General features: G+C 42.5%; 1 protein-coding gene across 1 annotated transcript in view; it reads left to right on the forward strand.

Moving 5' to 3' along the window:
- The window catches only part of LOC109897443 (GRAM domain-containing protein 2A-like), a 55,572-nt gene that overhangs the window by 21,858 nt on the left and 9,910 nt on the right, over positions 1-23,804 (forward strand). The window contains exons 3-7 of the mRNA XM_031833012.1: positions 4,255-4,312; positions 10,122-10,194; positions 13,326-13,429; positions 15,949-16,047; positions 22,128-22,199. Of these exons, the coding sequence (XP_031688872.1) occupies positions 4,255-4,312; positions 10,122-10,194; positions 13,326-13,429; positions 15,949-16,047; positions 22,128-22,199 (406 nt within the window). The remainder of the gene's footprint in view (positions 1-4,254; positions 4,313-10,121; positions 10,195-13,325; positions 13,430-15,948; positions 16,048-22,127; positions 22,200-23,804) is intronic.

Below are 23,804 nucleotides of genomic sequence, written 5' to 3' on the forward strand. Positions count from 1 at the left end.
GTTCTTAACTGACTTGCCTCGTTAAATAAAGGTTCAAAATAAATAAAAAATAAATGCAGTTATTCTGCAATTCTCCAAAATAAATTGCTGTTACAAAACTGCAATGATTTTCTTTAGCCAAAAGTTAACTATTATTTGTGCCTCAATCACACTATACCTTAATCACCTTAATCAAACGATGAATCCAGCAGCCAAATGATTGAAGACCGGGTGGCAGGTAGCCTGGTGGTTAGAGCGTTGGACTGGTAACCGAAATGGTTGCAAGATCGAATCGCTCAGCTGACAAGGTACAAATCTGTCATTCTACCCCCTGAACAAGGCAGTTAACCCACTGTTCCCAGGCCAGTTAACCCACTGTTCCCAGGCCAGTTAAACCACTGTTCCCAGGCCAGTTAACCCACTGTTCCTAGGCCAGTTAACCCACTGTTCCTAGGCCAGTTATCCCACTGTTCCGAGGCCAGTTAACCCACTGTTCCGAGGCCAGTTAACCCACTGTTCCTAGGCCAGTTAACCCACTGTTCCTAGGCCAGTTAACCCACTGTTCCTAGGCCAGTTAACCCACTGTTCCTAGGCCGTCATTGAAAATAAGAATTTGTTCTTAACTGACTTGCCTAGTTTAAAAAAAGACTGATATTCTGACATTTTTTGAAAGCGCAATGTCAGTTTTTATTAGAGTCAGCATATCAATGTAACGTTATTGATCTGTCAGTTTCCCTAGGTAACTCCCTACTTTTCACACTGACACGGTATAAACAGCTCTACAGACTTCACTGTCATGGTGCACAACACTATGCTCATCATGTCTTAGCAGGATCAGATGGTGACAGGTGTCCCAGCAGGGTCAGACAGCCAGGGAAGACCAGTCTACAGAGTTCACGTGAATTTTGCAAATATATTATAACAACTAGTGAATGGTTACAAAGTTCCATCTTGATTTGATGGCTAGACCTTCAGTACAGTAGCTACAGGACAGCAGCTTAAAGCCACAGTATGAGATCTGGGAATTATGGTAATTTCAATTATTGAACCATTGATTGGATAATCCCAATCAACCTATACCAATGGACACCAAGATCATTCTTCAGTCATGCCTTATCTGAGCAGGATAAAATGGTGGCAGGAATCTCATCAGGGGCAGGCATCCAGGGAAGACCAGTGAATTTTTTTCCAATGCAACACTTTATTCTCTCTGTGCAGCAATGGACAAGCCAGAAACTATTTCATGTCAGTTTGACGAAACCTCTAAAGATGATTTCCAAACTGTATCAAGTGTTGATAGAGGATTTTCCCAATGACACAAAACATGTAAAACAAAAATGTGAGGGTAGACCTGGGAGACGCTATTGTATGATGATGAATGGATACAGATGTGTGTGTGTGAAGGCCCAGTCATGTTCATATCATCTCAGACATAAATGACTGCAGCTTAAAACCATCCAGAGAAGGTACTACATGCTCAAAAAACTGCTCAAAAAAATAAAGGGAACACTTAAACAACACAATGTAACTCCAAGTCAATCACACTTCTGTGAAATCAAACTGTGAGACCATATGCTGGTGCGGTTGGCCCTGGGTTCCTCCTAATGCAAGACAATGCTAGACCTCATGTGGCTGGAGTGTGTCAGCAGTTCCTGCAAGAGGAAGGCATTGATGCTATGGACTGGCCCGCCCGTTCCCCAGACCTGAATCCAATTGAGCACATCTGGGACATCATGTCTCGCTCCATCCACCAACGCCACGTTGCACCACAGACTGTCCAGGAGTTGACGGATGCTTTAGTCCAGGTCTAGGAGGAGATCCCTCAGGAGACCATCCGCTACCTCATCAGGATCATGCCCAGGCGTTGTAGGGAGGTCATGCAGGCACGTGAAGGCCACACACAATACTGAGCCTCATTTTGACTTGTTTTAAGGACATTACATCAAAGTTGGATCAGCCTGTAGTGTGGTTTTCCACTTTAATGTTGAGTGTGACTCCAAATCCAGAACTCCATGGGTTGATAAGCACAACTCCATGTTGTCAGCACATTCAACTATGTAAAGAAAAAAGTATTTAATAAGAATATTTAATTCATTCAGATCTAGGATGTGTTATTTTAGTGTTCCCTTTATTTTTTTGAAGCAGTGTATTGTAGCTTGTCATTGAAACAGAAAGCCCATAAGGTTACCTTTCAGAATAGCTAAAAAGCTAATGAGCTAATGAGCTAATGAGCTAATGAGCTAATGAGCATGTCTCAGCTTAGAATGACAGGGGCCAATTCTAAGACTAACACTGTGCAATTCAATAAAGCATCCCATGTATGTAACTTTAGTCTTTCACTTTTTTGACCCCATATACTATATGTCAGTGAAACTGAATATCAAGCACTCAGAAATGTAAGTCTCCTCTAGTGGAGATGCAACACACACCAGGAAACATATTTCCACATGTTATGGTTTACCATATTTTTATTTTTAATTATTTTTATTTTGCTCCTTTGCACCCCATTATTTTTATTTCTACTTTGCACATTCTTCCATTGCAAATCCACCATTCCAGTGTTTTACTTGCTATATTGTATTTACTTTGCCACCATGACCTTTTTTTGCCTTTACCTCCCTTCTCACCTCATTTGCTCACATCGTATTTAGACTTGTTTATACTGTATTATTGACTGTATGTTTGTTTTACTCCATGTGTAACTCTGTGTTGTTGTATGTGTCGAACTGCTTTGCTTTATCTTGGCCAGGTCGCAGTTGTATATGAGAACTTGTTCTCAACTTGCCTACCTGGTTAAATAAAGGTGAAATAAAAAATAAATAAATTAAATGGTCTTGTGAAGGCTGGCTGATTTCTAGCTAAAAAGTATGTTATTTTATCTCATCACGTCTACAGATATGCCCTGTTTTTGTTTGCTTGGAAATGTTGATACTGGATACTGTTATCTGAAGAAACTGTGTAATCTAGCATTTATAGCGGCTAAGAAATGCATTGCCATCGATTGGAAGGTTAGTTATCCTCCCACAATGTCGCAATGGATGTATCACTAGGTTTGATTCATTACAAGATTGTGGGTATACTGGATGTATCACTAGGTTTATTTGTTACCAGACTAAGGGTATAATGGATGTATCACTAGGTTTATTTGTTACCAGACTAAGGGTATACTGGATGTATCACTAGGTTTATTTGTTACCAGACTAAGGGTATAATGGATGTATCACTAGATTTATTTGTTATCAGACTAAGGGTATAATGGAGGTATCACTAGGTTTGATTCATTACCAGACTACGGGTATAATGGATGTATCACTAGGTTTGATTCATTACCAGACTAAGGGTATAAGAATTGATGTTCTAACTAACCCCAGAACCACAGGAGAATTGATGTTCTAACTAACCCCAGAACCACAGGAGAAGCACATATCTTTCTACCCTCCTACTAGGAGGAGTCGTCACCTTGCATATCTACATAGCCAACACATCTCTGTTGCTAGTCAGGAACTTAAATTGGTTCCTCTCACTGGTGTAGTCATGGCCAGGTGTCTGAATACTTTCCAAATGCACTGTACAAGATAAAGACACCAATATGTCCTTGTTGTAAATTGGGTGATCTATTCTTTTAACAGACTTGTCATTATATGAACAGGTACAGTCAGGTTCTAGAATTTCATTCAGTTCTGATTCTATGTTGGTTTGTATGTACAGTATAATACAGAATGCCAGGCTTGGGCCGGGAATAGGAAGTAGTCTATAAGAGTTCCTTGGGGATATTAGAGTGGGCCTACTTTGGGCTCTAGTGGTCTTAGTTCAGCATCAATCACTTTAGATCAATCACTTTAGACTTTAGAGAGGGAGAGACAGAGAGACAGAGAGAGAATAAGACCGGGCTTGTGTGTGCCACTAATCTAAGAGTAATGTTCATCATTACAGCAATTTAACAGTACATGCTGTCGTAATCTTATATGAAGAATAAATTGACGCTACAAACGAATCATCAGCAATGATGGTGACAAACCATAGAAACAGTGTCACCACTCCTCACCTTTTCTGTTTCTCTGTCTCTCCTCTGTCTCTCCTCTGTCTCTCCCCTGTCTCTCCCCTGCCTCTCCTTTGTCTCTCCCCTGTCTCTCCCCCATCTCTGTCCCTCCTCTCTCTCCCCTATCCCTCCCCTGTCCCTCCCCTGTCCCTCCCCTGTCTCTCCTCTGTCTCTCCCCTGTCTCTCCCCTGCCTCTCCCCTGTCTCCCCTGTCTCTCCTCTCTCCCTCCTCTACAGGCTGCAACTGATTGATGACCTGACGTATGAAGATGTCAAGAAATGCTACAGGGGCTCGGTGAGTTGTTTTTACTGTGTCCAGATTCCACTGTTTTGTTATGGTGTTTCTACCCACTGGAATGTTACGTCGGTTCCCTGGGAAACATGAAGTGATGATGTATATCGGTTCCCTGGGAAACATGAAGTGATGATGTATGAATGTTACGTCGGTTCCCTGGGAAACATGAAGTGATGATGTATGAATGTTACGTCGGTTCCCTGGGAAACATGAAGTGATGGTGTATGTCGGTTCCCTGGGAAACATGAAGTGATGATGTATGAATGTTACGTCGATTCCCTGGGAAACATGAAGTGATGATGTATGAATGTTACGTCGGTTCCCTGGGAAACATGAAGTGATGATGTATGTCGGTTCCCTGGGAAACATGAAGTGATGATGTATGAATGTTACGTCGGTTCCCTGGGAAACATGAAGTGATGATGTATGTCGGTTCCCTGGGAAACATGAAGTGATGATGTATGAATGTTACGTCGGTTCCCTGGGAAACATGAAGTGATGATGTATGTCGGTTCCCTGGGAAACATGAAGTGATGATGTATGAATGTTACGTCGATTCCCTGGGAAACATGAAGTGATGATGTATGAATGTTACGTCGGTTCCCTGGGAGGAAACATGAAGTGATGATGTATGTCGGTTCCCTGGGAAACATGAAGTGATGATGTATGAATGTTACGTCGGTTCCCTGGGAAACATGAAGTGATGATGTATGAATGTTACGTCGGTTCCCTGGGAAACATGAAGTGATGATGTATGTCGGTTCCCTGGGATACATGAAGTGATGATGTATGAATGTTATGTTGGTTCCCTGGGAAACATGAAGTGATGATGTATGAAAGTTACGTCGGTTCCCTGGGAAACATGAAGTGATGATGTATGTCGGTTCCCTGGGAAACATGAAGTGATGATGTATGTCGGTTCCCTGGGAAACATGAAGTGATGATGTATGAATGTTATGTTGGTTCCCTGGGAAACATGAAGTGATGATGTATGAATGTTATGTTGGTTCCCTGGGAAACATGAAGTGATGATGTATGTCGGTTCCCTGGGAAACATGAAGTGATGATGTATGTCGGTTCCCTGGGAAACATGAAGTGATGATGTATGTCGGTTCCCTGGGAAACATGAAGTGATGATGTATGAATTTTATGTCGGTTCCCTGGGAAACATGAAGTGATGAAACATGAAGTGGTGATGTATGTCGGTTCCCTGGGAAACATGAAGTGATGATGTATGTCGGTTCCCTGGGAAACATGAAGTGATGATGTATGAATGTTACGTCGGTTCCCTGGGAAACATGAAGTGATGATGTATGTCGGTTCCCTGGGAAACATGAAGTGATGATGTATGAATGTTATGTTGGTTCCCTGGGAAACATGAAGTGATGATGTATGAATGTTACGTCGGTTCCCTGGGAAACATAAAGTGATGATGTATGAATGTTACGTCGGTTCCCTGGGAAACATGAAGTGATGATGTATGTCGGTTCCCTGGGAAACATGAAGTGATGATGTATGAATGTTACGTCGGTTCCCTGGGAAACATGAAGTGATGATGTATGTCGGTTCCCTGGGAAACATGAAGTGATGATGTATGAATGTTATGTCGGTTCCCTGGGAAACATGAAGTGATGAAACATGAAGTGGTGATGTATGTCGGTTCCCTGGGAAACATGAAGTGATGATGTATGTCGGTTCCCTGGGAAACATGAAGTGATGATGAATGAATGTTATGTTGGTTCCCTGGGAAACATGAAGTGATGATGTATGTCGGTTCCCTGGGAAACATGAAGTGATGATGTATGTCGGTTCCCTGGGAAACATGAAGTGATGATGTATGAATGTTACGTCGGTTCCCTGGGAAACATGAAGTGATGATGTATGAATGTTACTTCGGTTCTCTGGGAAACATGAAGTGATGATGTATGTCGGTTCCCTGGGAAACATGAAGTGATGATGTATGAATGTTACGTTGGTTCCCTGGGAAACATGAAGTGATGATGTATGAATGTTACGTCGGTTCCCTGGGAAACATGAAGTGATGATGTATGTCGGTTCCCTGGGAAACATGAAGTGATGATGTATGAATGTTACGTCGATTCCCTGGGAAACATGAAGTGATGATGTATGAATGTTACGTCGGTTCCCTGGGAAACATGAAGTGATGATGTATGTCGGTTCCCTGGGAAACATGAAGTGATGATGTATGAATGTTATGTTGGTTCCCTGGGAAACATGAAGTGATGATGTATGAATGTTACGTCGGTTCCCTGGGAAACATGAAGTGATGATGTATGTCGGTTCCCTGGGAAACATGAAGTGATGATGTATGAATGTTACGTCGGTTCCTGGGGAAACATGAAGTGATGATGTATGTCGGTTCCCTGGGAAACATGAAGTGATGATGTATGAATGTTATGTTGGTTCCCTGGGAAACATGAAGTGATGATGTATGAATGTTACGTCGGTTCCCTGGGAAACATGAAGTGATGATGTATGTCGGTTCCCTGGGAAACATGAAGTGATGATGTATGTTGGTTCCCTGGGAAACATGAAGTGATGATGTATGAATGTTATGTTGGTTCCCTGGGAAACATGAAGTGATGATGTATGAATGTTATGTTGGTTCCCTGGGAAACATGAAGTGATGATGTATGCATGTTACGTCGGTTCCCTGGGAAACATGAAGTGATGATGTATGTCGGTTCACTGGGAAACATGAAGTGATGATGTATGTCGGTTCCCTGGGAAACATGAAGTGATGATGTATGTCGGTTCCCTGGGAAACATGAAGTGATGATGTATGAATGTTATGTCGGTTCCCTGGGAAACATGAAGTGATGAAACATGAAGTGGTGAAACATGAAGTGATGAAACATGAAGTGGTACTTGAAATGTCACACTGAAATACTGTCTTTACACGGTTGAAGACACGACATGGTATTTTGTCATATCAATGGACTGAGTCCAAGTTATTTAACATGGCTACAGTAAATTCAGCAGCCCACAGAATATTGTATGCAGGTCATATAGGTATGAGTTTTAGGATGTTTATTATTGTGTGAGGTTGTCTAGTCAAAGCTTCACCTACCGACACAGAGTCAACAGTAAGTGACAACTTGAGCTCTGAATGGATCACATCGTATGACTAATGATTTAAATAGCCTTCTACCAGACTTGTACACACACACACACACACACACACACACACACACACACACACACACACACACACACACACACACACACACACAGGGCTATTTATCACATGGAAATCACCCACAGACGTTCCCAGAAAAGGAGCTACTGTCTCTGTCTAGCCTCCATTATAACAAGTTTATCATTTTAAAAGGCTAACTGATCATTAGAAAAACCTTTTCAATTATGTTAGCACAGCTGACAACTGTTGTCCTGATTAAAGAAGTTATACAACTGGCTTTCTTTAGACTAGTTGAGTATCTGGAGCATCAGCATTTGCGGGTTTGATTACAGGCTCAAAATGTCCAGAAACAAAGAACTTTCTTCTAGTGTCTAGCCACAGAGTTTCTTAACCCAGAGGCGCATCATCGCAAGACTTCCTGAAACGCTTGCGAAACAGACCAAGCAGACCAGGCCAGAGTTTGGTGTTTGAGGAATCAATGAGAGAAGTGAAAAATTATTCTTTAGTTGTTAATTCGATCGAAATCTAAAGGCCCAACGTAGATCCGAACCAAAATGTCTGAAGTGGAATATGTTATTACTACAACCTCATGAAAGTGACAACCTGATATGATTTGATATGATCAAAAACAACGTTATATCGAAAGAGTGCCTTTGATTGGACTGCCTTCACATGCACAGTTCGGCACGAGACGACCGTTAGCCCTGATGACGTGTTTCTACTCATGAGCTTAGCTAGCCAACGTCGCCATGACATCGCCGACAAGTGTGATCTGGAATTTCTATTGGAGAAGCAGTTTTGGCCAATCTTCATTTCATACTGTACTGTCTTTGGTCGAGCCTCAATTATAACCCAGGCTGAGACACAGAGGGGAAGGGATTGTCTGTCACACCACTACAGAGGACAGAGAAGGGAAGGGAGCACTGTTAGATGTTACACAGGAAGAGATCAGGTCACAACACAGTGTGACACAGGAAGTGTGTCTGAGTTAGAACACTACACAGTGCGACACAGGAAGTATGTCTGAGTTAGAACACAACACAGTGCGACACAGGAAGTGTGTCTGAGTTAGAACACAACACAGTGCGACACAGGAAGTGTGTCTGAGTTAGAACACAACACAGTGTGACACAGGAAGTGTGTCCCGAGTTGGAACACAACACAGTGTGACAGGATTCTGTTTGGGAGAAGTAAAACAGTGAATGAACATTTTCTGAAAGGAACCTCACCCACCTCTCCTGTCTCACCCTATCTCCCCCTTGTCTCCCCCATCTTACCCCTGTCTCCCCCTTGTCTCCTCCATCTTATTCCTGTCTCCCCCCTGTCTCTTCCATCTTATTCCTGTCTCCCCCCTGTCTCCCCCCTGTCTCTTCCATCTTATTCCTGTCTCCCCCCTGTCTCACCCCTGTCTCCCCCCTGTCTCTTCCATCTTATTCCTGTCTCCCCCTGTCTCTTCCATCTTATTCCTGTCTCCCCCCTGTCTCACCCCTGTCTCCCCCCTGTCTCTTTCCTCTTATTCCTGTCTCCCCCCTGTCTCACCCCTGTCTCCCCCTATCTCCTCCATCTTATTCCTGTCTCCCCCTGTCTCTTCCATCTTATTCCTGTCTCCCCCCTGTCTCACCCCTGTCTCCCCCCTGTCTCTTTCCTCTTATTCCTGTCTCCCCCTGTCTCACCCCTGTCTCCCCCTGTCTCCTCCATCTTATTCCTGTCTCCCCCTGTCTCCTCCATCTTTTTCCTATCTCCCCTTGTCTCCTCCATCTTATTCCTGTCTCCCCTCTGTCTCCCCCTGTCTCACCCTTGTCTCCTCCATCTTATTCCTGTCTCCCCCTGTCTCCCCCCTGTCTCCTCCATCTTATTCCTGTCTCCTCTCTCTTATTCCTGTCTCACCCTCGTCTCCTCCATCTTATTCCTGTCTCCCCCTGTCTCCCCCATCTTATTCCTGTCTCCTCCATCTTATTCCTGTCTCACCCTTGTCTCCTCCATCTTATTCCTGTCTCCCCCTGTCTCCTCCATCTTATTCCTGTCTCCCCCTGTCTCCCCCCTGTCTCCTCCATCTTATTCCTGTCTCCTCCCTCTTATTCCTGTCTCCCCCCTGTCTCCTCCATCTTATTCCTGTCTCCTCCCTCTTATTCCTGTCTCCCCCTGTCTCCTCCATCTTATTCCTGTCTCCCCCCGTCTCCCCCCTGTCTCCTCCATCTTATTCCTGTCTCCTCCCTCTTATTCCTGTCTCCCCCCTGTCTCCTCCATCTTATTCCTGTCTCACCCCTGTCTCCTCCATCTTATTCCTGTCTCACCCCTGTCTCCTCCATCTTATTCCTGTCTCACCCATCTTATTCCTGTCTCCTCCATCTTATTCCTGTCTCCCCCATCTTATTCCTGTCTCCCCCCTGTCTCACCCCTGTCTCCTCCATCTTATTCCTGTCTCCCCCATCTTATTCCTGTCTCCCCCTGTCTCCTCCATCTTACCCCTGTCTCCTCCATCTTATTCCTGTCTCCCCCCTGTCTCCTCCATCTTATTCCTGTCTCCCCCCTGTCTCACCCCGTCTCCTCCATCGTACCCCTGTCTCCCCCTTGTCTCACCCTCTCTCACCCCCGTCTCCTCCATCGTACCCCTGTCCCCCCCGTCTTACCCCTGTCTCCCCCTAACAGACCGTCAGCAAGTACAACTCCCAGTACCACAAGCTGTTCCAGAGCGTCCCCAAGGAGGAGATCCTTATGAAAGGTAGGTCAGGGAGACCATCTATTCCTCCTACACTGATCCAATATCCAATAGCACTGTATGTCTATGATGCAACAAGCTCTCACAGTCTCATGTCAGAATTAAACGTTCATCCGTGTTTTCTCAAACGTCAAATTTTGAAAGTGTTCCAAACATCACATTTTTTAAATGTCATGTTACTGTACATGTCTGTATCGTTCAAGGTTAAGTTTAGGCATTCATTTTGAATTCTTAAGGTTAGTCATTAACTCAGGATAGTTAAGGTAAGGGTTAAGGTTTGGGATAGGCTTAAAACAATAAAAAAACAACTTCGTATCGTTTGAACATGCAACCTTTGGAATGAGAGGCAGATGCTTTTGCCTATCCACCATCCCCGTACACAAAACCCTAGCAAAACCAAAGCCTACTTAAAGGTAACAGCGCTCACTGCTGCCCCTAGTGGCCGGTTTCCACATCATCTCCTGACGTACTCAGACATGGATGGACGTTAAATACCGACTTGTATCACAGGTGACCTGGCTGCCCGTGGTCTAGTGGTAACACACCCGGTGTGACATAACAGAGGTGATACATAGGTGGGAGAAACAGAGTGAAGGGTTGGAGCTGGGAATTGAACCCAGATAATCTTTTTGCCCGGGGGTTCAATTCCCAGCTCCAACCCTTCACTCTGTTTCTCCCACCTATGTATCACCTCTGTTATGTCATACCTATTTCAAAATACCCCCAAAATATATTCGAAAAAAGTTATGCATGTCATTTTCAGTGATTTGTTCATTTAACTAATTAACTAATTAACAAACTTTAACTAATTGGTGGACCATCTGGCTTGGATGTGAATGTGTGCAGCACATTTGTGAAGTGTGAAGAAAACAGTCCAAGTCGAAACATTTGGGGTGTTAATCTGCACTTAGTTTGAATAGAGAGTTTGCTCCACTCCAATGTGCAGAGGTTGATTGTACAGTACACTAAGCTAGGTCCTGTATAGCTACAATACAATGATTGAGATGTATTCCTCTTTAATTCCTATTTTTATGGACATTAAAACCCACGCCAAACTTGCTAGTCACTAAAACGCATTTATAAAGGTAGGCTACACATCAACTTGGACGTGATTTGAGCCTGACTCATTCAATTCCCTTTTTTTTTTTTTTCAAATCACTTTCAGGAGTCTGTTGGGAGCAGGAGACATCACAGTGTTCTTGGCTTCACAGTGTTCTTGGCTTCACAGTGTTCTTGGCTTCACAGTGTTCTTGGCTTCACAGTGTTCTTGGCTTCACAGCTTTCAGGCTTCAGTGTTCAGGCTTCAGTATTCAGGCTTCAGTGTTCAGGCTTCAGTGTTCAGGCTTCACAGTATTCAGGCTTCACAACTCTCAGGCTTCAGCATTCAGGCTTCACAGTATTCAGGCTTCACAACTCTCAGGCTTCAGCGTAGGCTTGGGCGAAATAGCGTTTATACCGCATACCAGGGTATTTCGAAATGCACTATATACTCTATACATTAGGCTATTTCAGCCACACCCGTTGCTGACAGGTGTATAAAATTGAGCACACCGCCATGCAATCTCCATAGACAAACATTGGCAGTAGAAGGGCCCGTACTGAAGAGCTTAGTGACTTTCAACATAGCACCGTCATAGGATGCCACCTTTCCAACAAGTCAGGTCATCAAAGTTCTGCCCTGCTAGAGCTGCCCCGGTCAACTGTAAGTGCTGTTATTGTGAAGTGGAAACGTCTAGGAGCAACAACGGCTCAGTCGTGAAGTGGTAGACCACACAAGCTCACAGAACGGCACCGCCGAGTGCTGAAGCGCGTAGCGCGTACAATCATCTGTCCTTTGTTGCAACACTCACTACCGAGTTCCAAACTTCCTCTGGAAGTAACATCAGCACAAGAACTGTGAGCCGGGAGCTTCATGAAATGGGTTTCCATGGCCGAGCAGCCGCACACAAGCCTAAGATCACCATGTGCAATGCCAACTGTCGGCTGGAGTGGTGTGAAGCAGTGGAAACACGTTCTCTGAAGTGATGAATCACCTCCATCTCCCTCCATCTTCCTTAATCCCTCTTTAATTCTCTCTTTCTCTTTTGTTACCCCCCTCTCTACCCCCCCCCCCCCCCCCCTCTCTCTCTCTCCATCCCTCCCTCTCACTCTCCACCAGTCTGGGCAACCCTGTACCAGCCTGCTGCATTTAGCTAGAAATTAGTCATTATGACACAGATAATCTTTTTTGCCATTTTAGGCTGTTTTTGTTTTGGTTATGACTCATAACTCGTGTCTTGTGACGTTGGTTCATAATCTGTGGTAGAATAGAATTGAGTTTATTTGTTTTTTGGTCATTTTATAATTTGTTGTTTGGGTGTCTAAAGATCTATTTGTTAGTATGTGTATGCCCTGAAAAAATATTTTAGGGATTATGAAAATGACATACTGATATTGTAAATTGAGTTATGTTTCTATATTAATGGAAATCACCACCAATCAACAGTGTTCATATCCCTTTCCTTCAGTGTGTAGGTTTGAAGCCAACTCGTATACAGTGAGTGTACAAAACATTAGGAACATCTTCCTAGTATTGTTGCAACCCCTTTTGCCCTCAGAACAGCCTCAATTCGTCGGGGCATGGACTCAACAAGGTGTTGAAAGCGTTCCACAGGGCTGCTGGAACATGTCGACTCCAATGTTTCCCACAGCTGTGTCAAGTTGGCTGGATGTCCTTTGGGTGGTGGACCATTCTTGTTACACAGGGAAACTGTTGAGCGTGAAAAACCCAGTAGCGTTGCAGTTCTTGACACACTCAAACCGATGTGCCTGGGACCTACTACCATACCCTGTTCAAAGGCACATAAATATGTTGTATTGCCCATTCGCCTTCTGAATGGCACACATACACAATCCATGTCTCAAAGTTTTAAAATCCTTCTTTAACCTGTCTCCTTCCCTTCATCTACACTGATTTGAAGTGGATTTAACAGGTGACATTAATAAGGGATAATAGCTTTCACCTGGTCAGTCTATGTCATGTTTTGTATTCCCAGCTCTGTATATCCTCCCTCTGGTGTGTTGAATGAAATAGTATTGGTATTCCCAATGAAATGGTATTCCCAATCTTATGGTGTCTTTTTCCCCATTCCCAGTGTATTCCTGCGCTCTCCTCCGAGACATCCTACTTCAGGGCCGCCTCTACATCTCCCGCAACTGGCTGTGTTTCTATGCCAACCTCTTTGGGAAGGACATCAAGGTGAGTGTTGATGTTCCAGTGGGAATTGCAACTGCCCTCAGCCTTGACACAAAATGGCTGCTTTCTTCTCACAATGAAAAGAGGGAGTAGACTTTATCATCGAGTACAACACTGTCGGTATGATCATTTCAGTTGATAAACAGGTTTTCTTTCTGGACTTGATCTCCATGTTTTCCATTGACTCATTCCAAGATAAATGGATGTCTGTCTCTCTGTTCAATTGCTGAATGTTTCTCTCTTTGAATAGAGAATCAAGATGTCTGATGGAGCCTCGGCACTTAACAACCTGAACACAAAAGACATTCAAATGAATCTCACTGCATTCAGGTTCTCTCTTTATTGTATAGTACACTCTTAGAATGAAAGGTGCTATCTAGAACCTAAAAGGGTTCACCTAAGGGGACAGCCCTATAACCCTTTAAATGTCAAGTTGAGCTGGGAATGTGGTTTTACAAGGGAAATGTTCAACGTGAGATATGCCGTGTGTTTGATGCAGGTATTCAAATACAGTACAATAAAGTGACGTGGTCACCAGGTTATTCATTGAACAGCAAACTGTTTTACGAGATTTTGACTTCATTTTCACGTTCGGGAAATTCAGTTGAGACCCAATTTCCTTATTTATAAATCATTACTTTCGTGATACCTGGGAATACAACATAAAAGGGAGGAGCGAAGTGAAATTAAGGTCTGAATAATATAATCGTTGGTCACATACACAGTCAAGTGTTAAAAAGTTTTCAAGAGGAAAGGATATTTGGAACCAATTGACTTATTTCAAATGTGCATCCAGATCAAAGTCTAGGCCTATGCTTTTCAATGACATAATATTGGTGTTGTATTGCTATGAATAACATCATTCTATTGAATTGATAACTACCTAACATGAGTATGGTTACTCTATTCTCATGGTCTTCCTGAGCAATGGTCTTCCTGAGCAATGGTCTTCCTGACCAATCGTCTTCCTGACCAATGGTCTTCCTGACCAATCGTCTTCCTGACCAATCGTCTTCCTGACCAATCGTCTTCCTGACCAATGGTCTTCCTGACCAATGGTCTTCCTGACCAATCGTCTTCCTGACCAATCGTCTTCCTGACCAATCGTCTTCCTAACCAATCGTCTTCCTGACCAATGTTCTTCCTGACCAATAACCAGCCAGTCAATTGAAGTGTCTGAAGAGAAAGCACATGCAGTGTCAACTGACCCTGAAGCCCCAGCTAGTTATCACTCACTGTGTGTGTACACTCCGGCTTGACTAAACCTTTATTTGTTCCTTTTTTCACTCTTGTTTGTTTTGAGCCGTTCTGCTCCCTCTTTCTTTACATGGGAACAAAGTCTCAAGGTTCAATGTGACATGGCTAACGTGTCAATGTCAATGTGTAACTAACAATGTTACTGTGTCAATGTGTAACTGACAATGTTACTGTGTCTCAATGTGTCTCAATGTGTAACTAACAATGTTACTGTGTAACTAACAATGTTACTGTGTCTCAATGTGTAACTAACAATGTTACTGTGTCTCAATGTGTAACTAACAATGTTACTGTGTCTCAATGTGTAACTAACAATGTTACTGTGTCTCAATGTGTAACAAACAATGTTACTGTGTCTCAATGTGTAACTAACAATGTTACTGTGTCTCAATGTGTAACTAACAATGTTACTGTGTATCAATGTGTAACTAACAATGTTACTGTGTCTCAATGTGTCTCAATGTGTAACTAACAATGTTACTGTGTCTCAATGTGTAACCTACAATGTTACTGTGTAACTAACAATGTTACTGTGTCTCAATGTGTAACTAACAATGTTACTGTGTCTCAATGTGTAACTAACAATGTTACTGTGTCTCAATGTGTAACTAACAATGTTACTGTGTCTCAATGTGTAACCTACAATGTTACTGTGTCTCAATGTGTAACTAACAATGTTACTGTGTCTCAATGTGTAACCTACAATGTTACTGTGTCTCAATGTGTAACTAACAATGTTACTGTGTAACTAACAATGTTACTGTGTCTCAATGTGTAACCTACAATGTTACTGTGTCTCAATGTGTAACTAACAATGTTACTGTGTAACTAACAATGTTACTGTGGCTCAATGTGTAACTAACAATGTTACTGTGTCTCAATGTGTAACTAACAATGTTACTGTGTCTCAATGTGTAACTAACAATGTTACTGTGTCTCAATGTGTAACTAACAATGTTACTGTGTCTCAATGTGTAACTAACAATGTTACTGTGTCTCAATGTGTAACTAACAATGTTACTGTGTAACTAACAATGTTACTGTGTAACCTACAATGTTACTGTGTCTCAATGTGTAACTAACAATGTTACTGTGTAACTAACAATGTTACTGTGTCTCAATGTGTAACTAACAATGTTACTGTGTAACTAACAATGTTACTGTGTCTCAATGTGTAACTAACAATGTTACTGTGTCTCACTAAGGGAAGGAAGGGATTCTATGAGCTGCAGCTGGTGACCATGTTTGCTGCATTTCCTTTACAGGTGGCCATTCCAGTGGTGTCATTACGGCTGGTGAAGAAGCACAGGACGGCAGGCCTGGTTCCCAACGGGTTGGCCATCACCGTGGACACCAGCCAGAAGGTACGCTACACAACAGTGTAGTACAAAGCAGTACAATGCAATAAGGCTATACCAGTCACAGACAGTTAATACTACATACAGCTAGCATACAGATAGCAGACAGCTAGCATACAGATAGCAGACAGCTAGCATACTGTAGGTGCTTATCTGCAGACACCAAAGTGGTAGGGAGGTTGTTTCAGGGCCAGTCCTGTTTGACTTTAACTTATCTTAGTCTTGCCAAACAAGGGAAAGCAAAGATGTAGCATTGCAGAATGCAAACTGTCAGGCTGACAACCAGGCTACCAACAAGGTTGTTAGGCTAACAACCAGGTAGGCAGGATATCAACCAGATAGCCAAGCTAACAACCAGGAAGCCATGCTAACAAACAGGAAGCTTAGGCTAACAACCAGGTAGGCAGGCTAACAACCAGGAAGCCATGCTAACAAACAGGAAGCCAAGCTAACAACCAGGAAGCAAGGCTAACAACTAGATAGCCAGGCTAATAACCAGGAAGCCAGGCTAACAACCAGGAAGCGTAGGCTAACAACCAGGAAGCTTAGGCTAACAACCAGGTAGGCAGGCTAACAACCAGGAAGCTATGCTAACAAACAGGAAGCCATGCTAACAACCAGGAAGCAAGGCTAACAACTAGGTAGCCAGGCTAATAACTAGGAAGCGTAGGCTAACAACCAGGAAGCGTAGGCTAACAACCAGGAAGCGTAGGCTAACAACCAGGTAGGCAGGCTAACAAACAGGAAGCCATGCTAACAAACAGGAAGCCATGCTAACAACCAGGAAGCAAGGCTAACAACTAGGTAGCCAGGCTAATAACCAGGAAGCCAGGCTAACAACCAGGAAGTGTAGGCTAACAACCAGGTAGGCAGGCTAACAAGGAGGCTAGACTAACAACCAGGTAGCCAGGCCAACAACCAGGTAGCCGGGCTAACAACAAGGTTAACAACCAGATCATCAGATAGTCAGCCTAATGAAGCTAACAGCCACACTCAACAACATGAAATAGCGTGTTTGAGAACACTTGAACCAAACAGTAACCTAGTCAGCACACGTGGTAGCACACGCGGAGGGTTAATGTCAGTCACAACTTCAAATGAAGCAATCCTCCCGGAGGTCCAAAGGTAGAGGATCCACGCTGACTTTTTGACTTGTTCAGTTTGAGGAAAGTCTGCTAGCGCAGCCACACAGCTCACATACTCTATAGTTGGTTCTCAACAGACACTGCTTTGAGTTGAGAGCATACGACATCAGGGTAAAGGTCAAATGTCAGATCCACGTTGACCTTCCAGTTCTTCAGAGGTGTTTGAGTAGTCTCCTTGTAAAGGAATGAACAAGGATCAGGCTGTTAGTGTTTAATTTGGAATGTTAACCCATTGAGTCACACCACGACGCTGGTGAGATTTGGACTTCTAAATGTCCTTTAAACATTGTGTGTTTGAGCTTCAGACAGTTTTTTCATGGCCAATCCGCGTCTGAAATAGCAGTACACCATTTACGGCGATGCGGCCTCTGCAGAAGTCAGGGCTTTCATACTTCTTGTGCTTTGTGGTGCTGTCATATACATCCAATAAATTGGTCTGAACCGCACCACTCGTAGTGATTCAGGGATAATCTCTATAGCCATCCAGCTAATTTCCGAGCAACTGGCTAAACGAAAAGACAAGATCTTATCTCTACTGAGATGTCGGAGTCTGTTTCCCGGTGCTTGACATAGGAGCTCAGCCAAAACAACATGAAGTACAAAGGTTGCATCTCCATCACGAATCTCTCCATTTGCCCCCCCAGCAAAATTAGTCTACATTTAGGCTATTGTTTATTTGTGTATTTCACACTACGTTGAGGTAAAAATGCTTGTATGGATGTCAACCCCAATACATGTTCATGTCATCAATCAACTGCATTACAGGTAAAAACTACTTTGACAACCACCTCTGATTTTTGTATGCTAGCTATGCTGCCAGTTTATACGAACGGGAGTTAGCATTTAACAGTCCCTTCTAAACCTGAAAAGGAAAAACTTCTAAATGTTATGCAATGAAAACAGCCAAATATATCCAAATCTTGTTTTTAGTGACCATATTGTGGGCCTGATACAATGCATCGATCATGACGGATTTGATAAATATCCACATTGTTAGATCAGATTTGTTGAATGTGTGCCAATGCAGGGTCCTTCTATTCCCTACAGTCTTCATTCCATTGACCTCTTTACTGCATCAATCCTCATTATCTCCCCGATCTCTTTCCAGAAGTGCAAACAAATGTTTGTGTCTTTGAAATCACGAGGTATCATAAAGATGTATTTTATTAATGAACTTGTTCTGATAGCCTGTCGTCAAAGTTCTCCATGTTTGTTGTCATGGAAGTGAGTTTGTGTTTATACAGGATGTATCGCCCCATTTGCCGTCAACCAAAGTTTGGGAGGCACATAGCTTTGCCATTCAGAGCTCGATTTGGCCTCCGGAGACTCCTGTGGCGGGCCAGGCGCAGTGCACGCTAATCAGGTCGCCAGGTGCACGGTGTTTCCTCCGACACATTGGTGCGGCTGGCTTCCGAGTTGGATGCACACTGTGTTAAGAAGCAGTGCGGTTTGGTTGGGTTGTGTTTCGGAGGACGCATGGCTTTCGACCTTCATCTCTCCCGAACCGGTACGGGAGTTGTAGCGATGAGACAAGATAGTAACTACTAACAATTGGATACCACGAAATAGGGGAGAAAAGGGGGTAACATTAAAAAATTAAATTTTTAAAAAGCTAGAATTCTTGAATAAAACTATACTAAATATATTCACATCACCAAATAATTGACTAAAACACACAGATTTGCAATGAAGGTCTACAGTAGCCTCAACAGAACTCTGTAGGGTAGCACCATGGTGTAGCCGGAGGACAGCTAGCTTCCGTCCTCCTCTGGGTACATTGACTTCAATACAAAACCTAGGAAACGCATGTTCTCAGTCCCTTCCATAGACTTCCATAGTAATTATGACAACTTCTGGAGGACGTCCTCCAAAAAGAGCTCTTGTACAACTAATCAAAGGATCAGAGAATGAATATAGTACTGAAAGCATAAGCTACAGTGAATAAAATGTGCTGAGTAGTTGACTCAAATAGAGAGAAAGACAATAGTTGAACATTTTTTAACAAATACATTTCTTCAAAAATGTATGAACAGTATAAGAGAGAGGGAGAGAACAAGAGAGCTAGCTACATTATATTTTGTTCTATTTTTTTCACTTAGCTAGCTAGCCTACTCAAATACCGGCTCAAACAGAGAGAGATGCTATGTTAGCTAGCTGACTATGGCTATCCAACACTCTTCCAAGTCAAGGTAAACTTTTGGATTTATTAATTCATTGCCACCAGGGCCTGCCGGTGTAACTGCTAAACTGCTTTCTGACTGTATACTGTACTGCATGATTGTAGTGGGTTTACTAAAGTGGTAGTTATATTTGCTATGTTGTATGATGTTATCTAATATGGTAACAACGATGTAGGCTGTGTGTAGTGGTTAGCGATCATGATATGAAGGTTTGGCTTGGAAAGTTTTTTTAGCCTGGTCACAAACAGCTGATGTGTTGTGCACTGAAGTCCATAAGCGAAGGAAAAAGATGAGAGGAGGAGAGCGTGTAGATGCGAGAAGAAATTACAATGAGCAAAGTGATCATGCTGTTTGTATGTGGCTGCTATGAAAGTGAACTGTGTTTGTGTGTGATCAGGGGTGTATTCATTCCACCGATTCTGTTGGAAAACGAACTAAACGGGGATAAACATACCTGAATTTGTCCGATAGAAACTATCGTTTGCAACTGTTGGACTAATGATTACACCGTAGATCAGCTTGATGTGTCATGCATGCGCCCGCTCCCCCTCTCTGGTGCTCAAGGGCACCAGGCAGCCCATCATTATGTACATCTGTCACCATCATTACGCGCATATGTGCAATGTTGGACTCACCAGGACTACATTACTTTGTTGATTGCCCCTCTATATCTGCCTGCTCCTCAGTTTGTTCCCCGTGTCAGAATTGATGTCGTTATGTTTTCTCCTGTCCAGACGCTGTCTTTGTTTGTTTCTTGTCTGTTATCCATTAAATGTTCACTCCCTGTACTTGCTTCTCGTCTCCCAGCATTGGTCCTTACGAGATGAAGGCAAGAGTGTGCAAGGCGGTATTGAATGTGTCACTGTCTTTCACCTTGATTACAAAAATAATATTTCAACGTGTGCACCTACGTTGCAAACTTTAATTCAAAGCTAAGTTGTATCAACCTCATGATGGGTATAGGGAACATTACAGTATCATGTAGTAGCCTAAATATATCCATGTTACATTGAACTGGGTGAATGGAATATGAATGATAGTCATCCAATGTGCCTTAATAGAAATAAGGCCATGCTCATAAGATAAATGATTTAATTTTTTATTTTTATTTTACCTTTATTTTACTAGGCAAGTCAGTTAAGAACAAATTCTTATTTTCAATGACGGCCTAGGAACAGTGGGTTAACTGCCTGTTCAGGGGCAGAACGACAGATTTGTACCTTGTCAGCTCGGGGATTTGAACTTGCAACCTTCCGGTTACTAGTCCAATGCTCTAACCACTAGGCTACCCTGCCTCCCCGATTGTCCTCCCTCATCTTAAACGGAACCGACCGCCACTGGTCGGAGCCTCCGAAACGGAATTCCCGGATCAAGCATAAATAGGCTTGTACAGGACTAAGCTGGAGTCGAGTCTTGTTACAAAAACGTCTGTTGTGTCTGAATGGTTTGAGCTACAAACTAATGAAAACTATCTATGAAAAGCTGAGACCCCCACGACCACACGTGTACCACACACGTGTTTTGCTCTATGACACTCACAAGCTACACGAGTCGTTTTAAGGGGTTCTTCTACATAGACGATCATATGAAATCCCAGGAAATAGTGTCTATAATACTGTAATAAGCTCACATAGTTGCTGTCACAAACTCCACACAGTTGTCACTGCCTAGTAGGATATTAATTTCCCACTGAGCAAACCATTTCTGGACTTACAGCATCCATATAAATTCATTTTGATCAGGTTCTTGCTTTGGCAGACCTTATTTTCGTATTGACCTTTGTCAATTCAACTCGTGAATACAACTGTTTATGTCAAATTGTTACTTGTAGCCCTGGTTGTCTAGAAAATAAAATGGTAAACAACTTCATTGTGAGGCTAAATATAAGGGCTGAGCATGAATTGCTGGAGCTCCAGACTGATAGGGTTAACTCAATAGTCTGGTCTTGTTCTGGGTCAAACACCTTTATGGGGTTTTATGGACTTTAGTGACAACAGCTAAAGCTCCTGGCTGCCAGCTGGCTTTGCTTTGTCTGATTGAGAGACTTGGGTAAATGAATGGGTAACACTTACTATATACACAGTCTTTTATCTATCACAGCTGGATTGGCTGAAGCTACTTAGTCAGTCCATGTCATAAAGGCGTCAGTTGGCAAGTGAGAAATCAAACTTTGTTGGTAACTTGTGCATCTTCATATCTTCTTTAATAGACTATTCAAATATAGTAGAGTTCAAGTTCTAGACTACTATAGAACTTAGGTTCTAGACTACTATAGAGCTTAAGTTCTAGACTACTGTAGAGCTTGAGTTCTAGACTACTGTAGAGCTTGAGATCTAGACTACTGTCGAGCTTGAGATCTAGACTACTGTCGAGCTTGAGTTCTAGACTACTATAGAGCTTGAGTTCTAGACTACTATAGAGCTTAAATTCTAGAATACTGTAGCGCTTGAGTTCTAGACTACTATAGAACTTGAGTTCTAGACTACTATAGAACTTGAGTTCTAGACTACTATAAAGCTTAAGTTCTACACTACTGTCATAGTCTATAGTCTAAGTTCTAGACTACTATAGAGCTTAAGTTCTAGACTACTATAGAGCTTAAGTTCTAGACTACTATAGAGCTTAAGTTCTAGACTACTATAGAGCTTAAGTTCTAGACTACTATAGAGCTTGAGTTCTAGACTACTATAGAGCTTAAGTTCTAGACTACTATAGAGGTTGAGTTTGTGTTGTTTTTTTAGTGTCTTGTTCTGTGTTGCAGTATGTGTTTGTGTCCTTGCTGTCTCGAGACAGTGTCTACGACATCCTCCGGAGGATCTGCACACACCTTCAGGTGAGAAATAACCTCCTCACGGTCCACAAGGCTCAAGGTTGTGGGTTCAATTCCCATGTGGGCCACTTTGTAGGAAAGTGTCTGCTACACTAGAAATGTTTTGCAATACAGCTCTATGACAAGATACCATTGTTAAAGTCATGTAGTGTAGTTACAATGTAGTTATGTTTTGGAATGGGTGGCCAGTAATAAACTGGTCCTGAACATCTCTAAAACTAAGAGCCTTGTATTTGGTACAAATCATTCCTTAAGTACTAGAGCTCAGCTGAATCTGGTAATGAATGGTGTGGCTGTTGAACAAGTTGGGGAGACTAAATTACTTATTGTTACCTTAGATTGTAAACTTTCATGGTCAAAACATATAGATTCAATGGTTGTAGAGACGGGGAGAGGTCGGGCCGTAGTAAAGAGATGCTCTGCTTTTTTGACACCACAAAGCAAGTCCTGTAGGCTCTAGTTTGATCTCATCTTGATTATTGTCCAGTCATATGGTCAAGTCCTGTAGGCTCTAGTTTGATCTCATCTTGATTATTGTCCAGTCATATGGTCAAGTCCTGTAGGCTCTAGTTTGATCTCATCTTGATTATTGTCCAGTCATATGGTCAAGTCCTGTAGGCTCTAGTTTGATCTCATCTTGATTATTGTCCAGTCATATGGTCAAGTCCTGTAGGCTCTAGTTTGATCTCATCTTGATTATTGTCCAGTCGTTTGGTCCAGTCCTGCAAGGAAAGACCTAGTTAAGCTGCAGCTGACCCATAACAGAGCAGCACGTCTTGCTCTTTATTGTAATCAGAGAGCTGATATAAATACTATTCATGCCAGTCTCTCTTCGCTAAGAGTTGAGGAGAGACTGACTGCGTCACTTCTTGTTTTTATAAGAAACATTAATGTGTTGGAAATTCCAAATTGTTTGCATAGTCAACTTACACACAACACTGACACACACACACACATACACACACACACACACACACACACACACACACACACACACACTTACCCCACCAGACTAGGGTTTAAAATTTTCCCGGTATTCTACAAATGTTCTATCCCGGGAACCCGGTATTTCCCGCCAAAACCGGAAGCGTCATTCAAAAAAAGCATTTAAATATCAAGATTTGATTAGCTCATTGATCACTCTGAAAATTCAATTTTGATTGGTCCTGATATATTAAAGACATGTTATGAGCCCAAGGCCAAAGAAAGCCCAAGTTATTGTGTCGTTATCCAATAGGCAATGATACTGCACATTACACAACGACTATACAGTAAAAAGCCCATAGATGTAGCTAGCTATATGCTCTCTTGGATAAATCAATGAAACTAGCTCCAGCAGTCTAATCTTTTTGAGTGGACTGTATTACTGTACTGTATTACTGTATTACTGTACTGTATTATACTGTATTACTGTACTGTATTATACTGTATTACTGTACTGTATTATACTGTATTACTGTACTGTATTACTGTATTACTGTACTGTATTACTGTACTGTATTACTGTACTGTACTGTATTATACTGTATTACTGTACTGTATTACTGTATTACTGTACTGTATTACTGTACTGTATTACATTACTGTACTGTATTATACTGTATTACA

The sequence above is a fragment of the Oncorhynchus kisutch genome, linkage group LG10 (genome assembly GCF_002021735.2).
Source record: "Oncorhynchus kisutch isolate 150728-3 linkage group LG10, Okis_V2, whole genome shotgun sequence".
Classification (NCBI taxonomy): Eukaryota; Metazoa; Chordata; class Actinopteri; order Salmoniformes; family Salmonidae; genus Oncorhynchus; species Oncorhynchus kisutch.